Source organism: Acartia tonsa, chromosome 5 (genome assembly GCF_053477335.1).
Source record: "Acartia tonsa isolate MP-2025a chromosome 5, ASM5347733v1, whole genome shotgun sequence".
NCBI lineage: Eukaryota > Metazoa > Arthropoda > Copepoda > Calanoida > Acartiidae > Acartia > Acartia tonsa.
The window spans coordinates 20,022,522-20,035,349 of NC_137264.1; the positions used below are offsets into that span (position 1 = coordinate 20,022,522).

The window sequence follows — 12,828 nt, forward strand, 5'->3', positions numbered from 1 at the left end:
AAGCCCAATTTTAATTTAGTCTTATACCCCCAAATATTACTGTCAAAATATTTGCTGTCGTTATATAAATATAAGACTCATTTATTAATTCTGGAAAAAAATTACAAGGCAGATTAAATGGCTAGAATACAATAGTACCCTTACTTATTTATTACCTATTTATTGTTCTATCCCTGTTTTTCAATATTTTAATTTTTGTCTGTGCTCTTAATTTGTTTTATAATTCTTAATACACATGTAAAGATGTCAAAACCAAACGTAAGAAAACATTCATAAAATAAATCATAATCCTGTATTTTTCTACTCATTACTCACACTTACAAAATTTCTAAAATGTATCATTTAGTTTTTTACTAATCACGGCTGGACCCTCAGATGTAAAAACTTTATTTTAGTGTTTGGCCAAAATGACTTAGCAATTGTATCTGTAAGTACGTCTAATAACACCCTTTGCTATTTTTAAAATCCTAGAAAATTTTTTTGGCAAGAAAATTGCATAAATTCGCAACCTTTTTTAGCACAACTACTTAACTCAAGTTATAAAACTTTTTATATAAAATCCTTTTTACAAAAAATATCAATAATTACTTAAAATTAAACCTGAAAGAAAAAAATTCTCATTACACGTGTTAATTTTCATGTTTTTGGTCTTTTTTTGAGGAAAACATAACTTCTCCTTTTTTGACAATAATATATTTTTTTAACAATTCAAAGTAAAATATAATAAAACTTAAACGGTTTTTCTTGAATTATCAATTGAAAATTTCATCAAACATGCAATTTAAGTGATGAAAATTTAATAAAATCATTTTTTGAATGTTTAGAATTACCAATTTTCTACATTTAAAACAAAATGTTAACAAAATTTAAAAACATTCTAATATATAACTTCAAAAATCAATAACATTTTATAAAAAGATGTTTCAAAAAATAAATCATTAAAAGGTATTAAAATGCATTTGAAATTACTTAAAATTAAAATGAGAACATCTTTTTACATTGTATTCTGTGTAATAGAGTTTAAATGACATGATTAGTGAATGAAATATTTCCTAAACTCATTAAGCCTTTTTGTGAATATATTAAAAATAGTTTGTTTTGTTGTATATTGTTTTTTTATTCAAATATTTGACAAAATTTTCCCTACGTCAATAAAATAAAGTCAGTTTTTTACTGTTTCCAGGTTTTTCTTTATAATTATAACAATTAAATATAATATAAATCTTCTTATCTTTTATTTGAATTATCATACACATTAAAATGTGAAGTATAAGCTAGAATAGCACTTTTTTCAACGAATATTTTAATGACATTATATCAAAATAATTCCTCTTAAATACCACACAACATATGATTGGGAAGTATAGCCATTTCTTGGAGGTATAATATTTACAAAAATACCATTAATTCTGTTTTTATCAGAAGTTAAAAAAATTGAACAATTCTAAAATAATGGTTAGCTGTCTAGATATTGAGTACACTAAGACTACGGCTCTGTTCTATTGAAATAACGTTGCAAAAAGAGGGGTTCTGAAAGTAATCTACCTAATTTTTTTTAAAGAACCAACAAGTACTGTCAGTATCTTTTTTCTTGTAATCTAGCAGACAATCAAATCATAACACAATTTTCATGATAAAATATTCAGGTTTCTACTTCACATTTTTAAAAATATACTGATCAATAAAATGTTCAAAATTTTACTTTGTACTAATTGAAAAAATATGTTGTAATTCTTATTTTAAAGTTACATTTTTATCCCTGACAAAATCATAGACGACATTTAAAGGCATCTTATCTAAACTTTTTGAAGAAAAACTTAAAAACGTTAATTAAGTATGAAAACTATTTTCTTCGATTTTTCTGAAGTTATTATCGCATTCTATGGGTTTTTTATTATCATTTACTTATATCGAAAGTGCCAAACATTGTACCCCAACTTATTCATTTAATAAAAAACCAAGCATGTAATGTGATTTAAAGGGAGTGTGAACGTAAAAATTTCTCATCTGATTATCAAATCTTATCATTTACTAAGCACATTTCACTACACTGATCAACCAAAAATGTCCTATTCACAAAAATATCCAGAAATAATGCCTTGATTTTATGGTATTTTGAGAGGGAAAAAGGAAAAAACAGGGAAAATCTGAACGTTTTTGTTTCTTATAATGTTTATAGGGATATTTAACTTGTCATAAATAGTTGAAACAATTTACTTACTGTTAAGGATTTATTTTATGCTAGAAAATTGCCAATTCGTTTTTTTATAACGTAGTAATTAGGTAATAAAGACATATTTTAAATTCGTATTATTGACAAAAAAATACCTCACTGTCTACAAAGGGTTGAATCTCATAGGTTATATAAAATAATAATATCCTTTTTTATTGTGTTGAACAATAAATAACCCACTTTGGAGAATTAGTTTACACTTTTATCAGACTGTTTATAAAGAAATATTGCGTCTTTATTATTTACAAATTTGTAATTAAAGGTGGGCGAGAGATGGGCCATTTAAAGTTAATTGGATACTAATAAAAAACCTGTTTCTGGCTTTGTTATTGTATTTGGTTTTCAATAAAAAAATATTGCTTATTTTATCAATTTCTAAGTAACTATACATTGGATTAAAGCAAGGATAATGTTAAAAGTCAGCTTAACTGTTAGGAAAAATCTAGAACTACGTGAAAAAGTTTAATTTTAGCTATAATGGGAGAAAAAAGCAATTTAATGCACATTTTATATAATACGGAAAATTTCTTCCTTTCCCCGTATCTTATAAAAATCGTCGGAAAAAGCCGTTTTTTAAGCAAACAAAAGCGCGTTTTGCTCTATCTGTGAGATATTATGAATGAGATAATGTTAAGATTTGATATTAAGATAAGAAAAATTTACGTTCACAGTCCCTTTAATTATTTATATAATTAAAACAATATACCAAGGAAATATTCTCCAAAGCACTGTGTAATAATTTACTTTTCTTTTTGTAAAATTTTTTCTAGTATGGTTTCCAAACCTGCAGGATTAGAACCGGTTCTCAAGCATACAGAAAAATCATGTATAGCCTGGTATTACACACTATTTTTCACCAATTTTTTTGTTAGCTCCTTGGTGTAAACAAAACTAGTCCTAATCTTATGATTTTCCATATCAATATCTGCGGAAAGCTGTCCATAATACGATGCGATAATAACTATTACTGCTATCAGGACTATTATTGAGAAACAGACTTCAGCATGGGTACATGCCTTCGTGTAACGAGATTATTCCAATTTTTCTGGATAATTGTATAGACGTAATGCATACAACATTGTATAAATATCTTTACATGTTACTAGGTACATTTTCTATAGTGTAACCAGATGTGTGTGTACCGAGGAATCTGGTTGACCGCAGAACCGATATTGTTCTCCTGTACAGTGTAGCTTCATATATCCTGGAAAGGTTTATAACTTTTTTGGGGAATTTACCACCACCCTCAAAAAAGAAGTCAACCTTAAAAAAATTATTCCAACCAAATTTAATTTTTTTTTTTAAATTAAAAGTGTGACGTTCGACTTCCCTCCCCACCTCAAGTTTCCCTTTCAGGGCGTAGGCGTATATAGCATAGCATTTTTTACTCGAGGGAATGATTTCATATCTACTGTTACAATTATGTATCTTTATTTAAAAGTTGAGAGGTCATCAAATATTTCATAGGAGAAACTTCTCAAATATTTAAATAATTTTTTTTTTAAATTCTAACTTCTTCAAAAAGATATTATCTTTGTGCATTTTATACACCAATAAAATATTCAAAAATCAAATAAAAAATATTTTAGTTACTTATTGATAGATGGATCTGTGGTAAATAACTGTATAGATATTGTTATCAAATCATTAAAGATTCTTAGAGATATATTATACAATTGATTACATATAACTAAATAATTCTCGACTGGCAAAAAGCTGTACTTATCGTTATTTGTAACTAGTCATCCGTTAAATTTCTGGTGGGGTCAAAAAAATATAGTTATATTTTATCAGGTAGAAAAATTGAAATGGTATTCAAAGTTCTATAAACAGGTTTTAATTTTTGTTGGCTACTTTTATTAAAATTAATTGGTTATTTAAAACTACATATACTTAACAAATAATTTTTATCTATATAATTGTAACTTGTTAATGAAAAAATTATGGAATTAGGTTGTGCTTTATAGAGAAGCTTATATGTTGATTAACTTAAAATGGAATAAGAAACATGAATATTGAACATTAACACAGTGTTGACATATTTTCACATTTAAAAAAATTGGAAATAAAGAGTGTGCCTTTTCATACATTAATTCGTTCAGAAAACTTATCCTGCATGGTCATTACAGCAAGACTTTTAGTAAAAACATACCATACTTGACATATAGTGTATTTCCTAAATTAAGGTTGTTTTGCAATAATTTGAGTTATCTTATTATATAAAGTAGTAAGTTTTTTTTGCCTGTATCTGAGACTTCGATAACTACAGAGCCAATTAGTTCTCTGTTTTAGAAATGTTTCATATAGATCCCGGTTTTAGTCTATTTTTTTTGCTGTTCCATAACCCTTTAAATACATAGTTCTATAAGAGGTTAGGCTTAAAGCCGATGGTTAAAATATATATATCCAGGGTCAGATCTTTTTATTATGGGGGGATGTGAAATACAGAAAGAATAAATTAAAGTTTTTTGTGGGGGGTCAATTTATTATTGAGATAGTAATTAGCCTCCCCTACCCCTTTTTGTGTGTGAAATGCTAAAAATTTGAATGTTATTAATTATTTGTAGGGTGAACCATCAGAAAGATGCGGAGATATTAACTTCAGTATTGACTATGATTTCAACACACAGACTTTAAAACTAAAAATCATACAGGTACATATACGATATAGAAGCGAAGCTACTCTTTCAGTTTTTTTTTAGGGTAGGTCGGTCTGTAGTTGATACTTCAAAAGATATTTAGAAGATCTCAACACATATTATTTTTAAAAATTCCAACAAACAAACACTACACAGTCTCATGACAAGAATAAAAAGATCCAAAACGGCCATAGAGGCATTGATGTATATGTAATCTATAGCCTATTACATAAAGTTTATTTTGCCTGAAGCTTAAGATCTCAAAAACTACTGAACTTAATGGGTTCCCTATTTTAAGTAAACTTTACATAGGTCCCGTGATGGTTTTAGGCTCATTCTTTTTAAGATTTAATTCTTGGGATAGTTTTAAGCTATTTTCCTAGCATCTTTCGGCCTGTTTGAATAGAGTGCTCTAGATGCTAGGGTCGCAGTAACTATAATTTAATATAGAAACTAATATATTCAAATAGTTTTCAAACTAAGGACATTATAAAACTATACAATATTTCGGTGGGAATGATGTAGCTTTCAAATTAGTATTATGGCCTTTTATTTTTAGGGTAAAGATTTGGCCGCAAGAGATGCAAACGGTCTCAGTGATCCTTACGTCAGGAAAGCTATCACTTAGTCTTCAATATGATAAATATAAAAATGACCTAACCATTTAACAGGCAAACTAAGAACTATAGAGTAGCCTGGGTGCACAGAAGTCTGAAACTATTAGAAAGTAACCAATTATACAATGCATACGTTCTTTTAGGAGCGAAGTTAATATACAAGTAACTCTCCATAGGTTGGTCAGACCGTCGGACAATATAACTGTTTCTTATCCATATAGTTGTAGGAAATATTGTACACAACCAAGCAGTATATAACACCATTTTAGGAAATCATTTAAGATTTCGGGTATTTCAGTGCTTTAAGGTAACCTAACGCAATATTAATCTTTTTTCTTGTGGAAATGATTTTACTCGTTTACTCTTATATTAAATGTTTGATGAGTTTTAGAGAAAACTTTTTTCCAAAAGTTTTTATCCTTTATATGTATTCGGTTTACAGGGTGTCCGGAAAAAAAGATATTATCTAAAAATTCTACTATTTTGATTTCTGTCTTAAGATATAAATAATAGGCAGATTTATCCAGGGAAAAGAGAATGTGATTCTGATAAACAATTCTAAGGGAAAATTTCCCTACAACCATCTTATCTTTTTTCTCCCCTTATTGCCTACTCCCCTTGAGATACATCAAATAACCCGTGTTGCGCCAAATCTACGCCAACAAAATATTTAATTTTCGGCAATTTCAAATTAATTGGCTAAATAGCAGCCCCGGTCCTGGATTTAACATTCCGATGTAATCTAACATAAATTCAAATTTTGATTGGTTTAGAACATATATGAGAAATACGCTTTGCCTTTACCCGGACTCACTTTAGGAAATTTCAACATTCCCAGAAAGCTATAATAAAATATTTATTGGTTCATCCAGTAAATAAATACTACACAAAGTTTATTTATTTATTCTGACAAAAGTCAATTAATTATTCAAAAGGATTTTGTTAAAACTATTTGTAGTTGTTTTCCAGTTGTGCTTTATTTTTTAGATACGGATAAAAACCATTTTTGTTGCAAAGTCACTTAACTTGACTTCCACACACAAACACACACACACGCAGTGAGTAAATCTTTAATAACACACATAAATACTTGTTGGTCAAATTCTGAAGTTATCTTCATTACATAGTAAAACGATGTATGTCTGTTTGTCCGTCCGACTTTCTCTTTCTCCGTCCCTTACGATTTCCCTGAGCTGTTTTTATGGTTTTAAGCTATTTTTCTATTTATGTTGCGTTAAGGTACAAACTTTTGTAACACAAAAAATCTTTATTAGAAAAATATATAAAAGAACACAAAAAAGAATTTGAGAAATAATTCAGTTTTCGCAGATTTTATTTGATTTTACATGATATTCTTCACGTAAAATACAAAATAACTATTTTTACTAAGATGAAAGACATATTATTGCATAACTTATTTTTCATGTTTTATTTTTAGTACACTTGTTTTAAATTTAATCAAGTTAAGAAGAACAAACCACAAAGTAGGATTTTTAAAAAAGCGCGAAAATTTTACGTTAACGCGAGATTTTATATTATTTCCATCTAGCCGCTCTCTACAAAAGTATGCTGTATGGCCGTTTGTTTCACTGCAGCCAGTATATAAAGTTTTCAATCGAAATATCTATCGTATTTCTTATTAGAAACAAATGTTTTTTTTGTCTTCAAAATGGATCTCTGTTCTTATTATGGTAAAATAAAAAGTGAATTTATGTCCTTTTTTTCATTCACCTGTGCAGCTACTCTAAAAAAAGACACATATGATTTGGTAAAAAAAGATAGCCTATAAGTAAGACAAAGGTTGCAAAAAGAAGCTTAATATTACATAAAAATGGAATTTTTAGAAGGATATGATAACGGTTAAAACCAGGGATCGGAAGCCGCGCGTAAGCCGCGTGTAAGCCTCAGTGAAATCGTCATTTTATCACTATAAAATTTTGCTGGATGTATAAAACTGTCTTTTTAGTAGACAATCCTTCTTTCAAAAATTTCTTTTTCTGCTCACAAGCAGGTTTAAAACTGAGGCTTATGCGCGGCTGAGGCGCGGCTTCCTAACCCTGGTTAAAACGATACAATGATCAAAACAAATTTGTCGTTTGTTCTAAAAAATTGTCTGAACTCTGAATTAAGAAATTGGATAAGTGATATCTTTTATTAAAAACAGAATAACATTGTTACCAGACAAGAAGCACAGGAAAAATATGAAAATTATTTTTGTTTTGAATTTGTTCTTAATCCTTAAATATAAAAGTAACAAGGTGTTTGTATGCATATCTGTGTTTGTTTTTGTCTCTACTAAAAGAACTCGGTGACCACCGAACCAATATGAATCTCATATAGAGTTTCTGTAGGTCCTGGGAATTTGAATGGATTCAAGTAGACTTGCATTTTCATTACTTTAATTCTACTGTATGAATTTGAATTTGAATGTGGATTAGAGTTATAATGTGGTTTTTATAAATACACTTAATATGTTTGATATAGATTCATATAAACCAGAGTTTCGGATCCGGATCCGCAAGGATCCGCTTAAATTTGAGTCCAAGGATGTGGATCCGGATCCTTGGACTCAAAAAAAAATGCGGCAAAATGGAAAAATCTACCTAAATTTATATAAAATCTCAGACATTCTCTTGATGAGAGCCAATCTTTAAGGTTTAGGGTCAGACTTGAAAATTGAAAGTATTTTTGACTTCGAATTAAAGAATAAATATTTTTGAAAAATTTGGTGATTTTATTTTTATTGTCAAGGATCCGGAACCGGATCCGGATCCGCACTGACCAAATTTGGAGGATCCGGATCCGGATCCGCAAAAAATCAATGCGGATCCGAAACACTGATATAAACTATAGATCTAAATCATGCTCCAAAGGTTTTGTTACAGACCTACTGACAGCATGACATACATACTTATGCAGAAAGTTGTAAAGTAGCTATACTGTCAAAAACTTTGTATACGAAACTGAAAAATCTATATAAGATATATAAAAGAATGTTTTAAGCTTCCTATACTTTTAAATTAGTTGACGAAAACTTTGCCCTGTCGTCAGCAAAATAAAAATGACAAGAACAATTATGTTCATGGTAAAGAAGCAAGATACTTACAAGACATAAAGAATGCATGCGTCTATGAAAAGGTTTTTTGGCTATTTTTGGCACCAGGGCGTCAAATCTCCTTACTCCTATATTTTTTTTGCTAAACATTTTCGACTCAACAGCAATGAAAATAAAAAAATATAGATATTTATATTTATAGGTAACATTTGAAAAGAGACATTAAGAAACTCAAATTAAGCTACCAACTAGTCTGCAAATTAGCACGGCATATAGAGCAGCTTCGCAACCACATTAAAAAGATTATTTTCTTAAAAACAAACAAAATCCGACGAAGATTTTTAAATTTTAGGATTAGTTTTCTTCTAATTAAAAGACATTTTAAATTAAGTTAAGATAGTGTTCTTGATCTTTATTGATGAGATAGGAAAGAGAAAAGATTTAATTTTAATCAGATATTTTTCTTTTATTTTTTAAAGATAAATTGAAAGCAATTGTTAAAGCGCAGCTACTTTATACAGATGCTTGTGGCTGTGCCCCTAGCATCTAGGGGCTTCATATTTGATGGGAGGATAGGCAGAAAAATAGCCTAAAAACATACCAAACTGAAATCTAATGATCAAAAAACCAATCTAAGGACCTATGTCAAGCTTTCTAAAATCGAAAACTCAATCAGTTCAGTAGTTATCGATATCTTAAGCTACAGACAAAAACCTTACCCTTTTACATAATAGGATTTTATATACGTATACAAGTAGCTTTAAGCGGGTACACACAAATTTTAGCTTAGAGTTTTAGTTTTAAAGAAAAACAAAAAAGCTATGCCTAGGACCTACACAAAGTTTACCTGAAATGGATAAAAGGATGATTAAATCTATAAATATTTTCATAATTTTGTTGAAATAAGATTGGAGACAAAAATAAAGCGAAGAACCTTAAATCCAAAATGGAATGAGACTTTTTATTTTGAAGGTAAGTCATTTTTTGTATATGATGAAAGGTCAGGTAGGTTATTTTTTTTTTTTTGGGGGGGGGGAGGCTGGTGAGTCGACTCTCCCCGACTTTTGATTTTAGTTTTAAAAATCAATTTTAGGGGGATCATTTTTTCTTGGGGGTTGTTGGTACCCTCCCACCTAATATATAGGAACCTTCCCAAGAATTAAAACAAGGCTAGATTATCTCCAAACAAGGTTTAAACACAATATGATAGTTCCACTAAACCATCTTAAATCTAAGATCAAACCTCAAATTTTGATTTTTGGCAATTTGTTTTTTCTCAGATATGAACCACTGAGACACAGTCAACGTTTGAAAATATTGCATTATGACCAAATCTTATTGCTGATTATGGAATTGACTTATTTACATTATTACGTCTTTTCTGATGGAAAGAGGCATGGATTAAAAGAGTCGGGGAGGGAAGAGGTTATTTATAGAGATGCTGTGCATATAAAAAAAAGCTTGAAGACAATGTTTAAGAACCACTCGTGAAATCAATTTACCACTCGTGAAATCAATTTACCACTCGAACCTCCTTGAATTTCTTGTAGATCAAATAAAATTCAATCCTCTTTTTTCTCGTATTCATTTGAATCCGGTGGATAGGAACCGGTTCTCATGAATACGAAAAAACTATGTCTAGCATCGTATTATATCCAGTTTTCTACGAATATAGAAATGTACAATCATAAGATTAAAACTAGTTTTTTTAGCAGGTGCCTTCGGCACCACGGGGCTAAAAAACTAGTTTTAATCTTATAATTGTACATTCTATATCCGCGGAAAGCCGTTTGTAATACGATACGAGAAATAACTATTACTTTTTTACAAATAAGAGTTCATATTAAAGCAGCACTAGGCACTGACAGACTGTATGTTTAATCATTTATAAACAATTATTTATAGAAGTAAAACTACTCCATTAAAACGCGATTTTAGTCTTTTTTTGAAGAAATATGTTTGAAATACTAGTTAAAAATTTTATTGATTAATTAGCATCTACTATTTATGTTTAGTAACTTGTTTAAGTTTTGGATGTTGCCATCCTTGTTTCATTGCGAATCTTTCAAAAAAAAGTTAAACATTATTGTTTTTACAAATTGAACGACATACATTAATAATTTTTAATTAAGGATTTCCCGTGAACAAGCTACAAAACCGAGTTCTCCACCTTCATGTTTATGATTATGACAGGTAAATAAGATATCATTATGAACATAGCTCCTCTACAAGTTTTATTATCCTATGAATAGAGCTCTTTAATGTTTACGATTATCACAGGTAAATAAGATATCATCATGAACATAGCTCCTCTACAAGTATTATTATCCTATGATCGTTAATGTTTAAGATTATCACAGGTAAATAAGATATTAGAAGAAGAGTAGCAACTCTACAAGTATTATTATATCAAATGTATATCTGTAGTTTTTTCAACATGGGTGTCAATGAACTGTAAATGTTAATTGGGTTGTACAAAGCAATGGAGGTCAAAGTTTTCCACCAGTAGTTTTGATCTAGAATAGATAATGGGTAAATTTGTTTATCAAACATCAATTTACCGTCCATCGTCTTATCCTTTCCATTATTTATAAATGTTTGTTAGTACCACTCATTACAGACTATTTACGTCATACACAAAATAAATCTGTATTAATATCCTAGTTGTATACGTATGATACCAAATGAAAAACCTTACCGTTGAAACAGAAAATTAAAAAAAAAAATTTTATGAAACCTGAAAGGGGGGTAGTTTATTTTTACACTGCGAGGTCTATACCAGCGGTGCCATAACTATACAAGGCTACCCACTACCAAATAAGACCTAACTTAATTAAGGAGTAAAAAAAGATTTAGAAAGCGGCGATCTGACCAAAAAGGAAAGGTTATCATCAGAATTAATCAATATATGACGACTATTACTACTTTTAGTTTCAACGTAATGTATTTTTTTATAGCTTAACTTCTAGTCCTAAAAATGGGTCCATAACAAATAGTTTTGAAAATGGCAAATCAATTCCTTCAGACTAATCATAAGAAAAAAATAATTGTATCTAAGAGAAAAATATACCAGATAGTTTTGGATTAAAGGATGCTCTTTAAAACTATAAATGACTTTTTTGAAATACATCATAACTTCAGATTTAAAATTTTTACTGGAATTGATTATTTTTAAAAATTTTAAGGAGGATAGCGGCCAAATGCTTACGTTCGTACATAATATGTTCGAGCAATGTTATAACCGACATAATAAGGATTTTAATTAAAATATCCAATAGTTCAAGTGTGGCTAAAGAAAACACGCATAAAATAAGTTTTTTTTTGTGCATTTATGGGCACTGTGAGACGAATGTGCTTTATTTAGTATAGGGTATTCCAGAGGCGTTGCTACAAAAGACCAACTCTACACAAGACCAACGCCTACAAAAGACCAACTCTACACAAGACCAACACCTACAAAAGACCAACACCTACAAAAGACTAACACATATATATTGTTATATAAACATCAAATTTATTAATAAAGTAAAACATAATCAATTTATGTACTTAGTAATAGAAGCACATACAATACGTACAAATAATTTTTACAATTCTGATGTACATGACTGACATCTCAGATGTCCCCCCACCTCTTAGGTCCAAACATGTATTCAGTAATGAAGGTGCGCTTTAATTTGCCATGGCTGCCTTCATCTCAGCTAGCCTTGCCTGAGCCCTGTCTTTCCTTCCAGGGTTGGCATCTGTGTAGGTGCCAGCTACACACTGCTGGAACTTGGTCCTGGCAAACGCGTCTTCCAACTTAAAGGTCCTTTGTAGGAACGCCTAGTTGGTCTTTTGTAGGTGTTAGTCTTTTGTAGAGTTGGTCTTTTGTAGCAACGCCATTCCAGATTATTTGTAGGCCTTTTTTGTCTGTTTAGTAAACATATCATGTAAGTTTATCAGTTTCGCTGAATTATCGATTCTAGCAACATTTTACCATGAACTGTAACAGATCAATGCATGGAAATTTATAACTTTGAACAAAATTAACATACACTATATGTCTTATATATAAAGTGTTCGTGGCTATATCGACATGCATTTTAAAAGAAGGATTTGATGATAAAACTTAATTTACTTAGACTATATGTTTTTGATAAAAATTGTTCATAGTTAACATACTATCGATATACCGTTGTTCTAAAGACATTATCACTACATGGAAGGAGTTTTATTTTTACATATTGTCCTTTCCGAGTTTCCCTACAACCCTGCACGATATATTGACTAAAAATGTACATA

At 29.7% G+C, this 12,828-nt stretch overlaps 2 protein-coding genes across 4 annotated transcripts in view; one reads left to right on the forward strand and one right to left on the reverse strand.

Annotated features, from left to right (window-relative positions):
- Positions 1-12,828, reverse strand: part of Hel25E (ATP-dependent RNA helicase 25E) — a 356,959-nt gene that overhangs the window by 210,782 nt on the left and 133,349 nt on the right. The gene's annotated exons all lie outside the window — the stretch shown is intronic.
- Positions 1-12,828, forward strand: part of Syt7 (Synaptotagmin 7) — a 59,763-nt gene that overhangs the window by 15,873 nt on the left and 31,062 nt on the right. For all 3 annotated transcript variants that reach the window (XM_080160737.1, XM_080160738.1, XM_080160740.1), the window contains 5 exons: positions 4,801-4,887; positions 5,432-5,481; positions 7,651-7,681; positions 9,450-9,516; positions 10,677-10,737. In XM_080160737.1, coding sequence (XP_080016863.1) covers positions 4,801-4,887; positions 5,432-5,481; positions 7,651-7,681; positions 9,450-9,516; positions 10,677-10,737 — 296 coding nt within the window. The remainder of the gene's footprint in view (positions 1-4,800; positions 4,888-5,431; positions 5,482-7,650; positions 7,682-9,449; positions 9,517-10,676; positions 10,738-12,828) is intronic.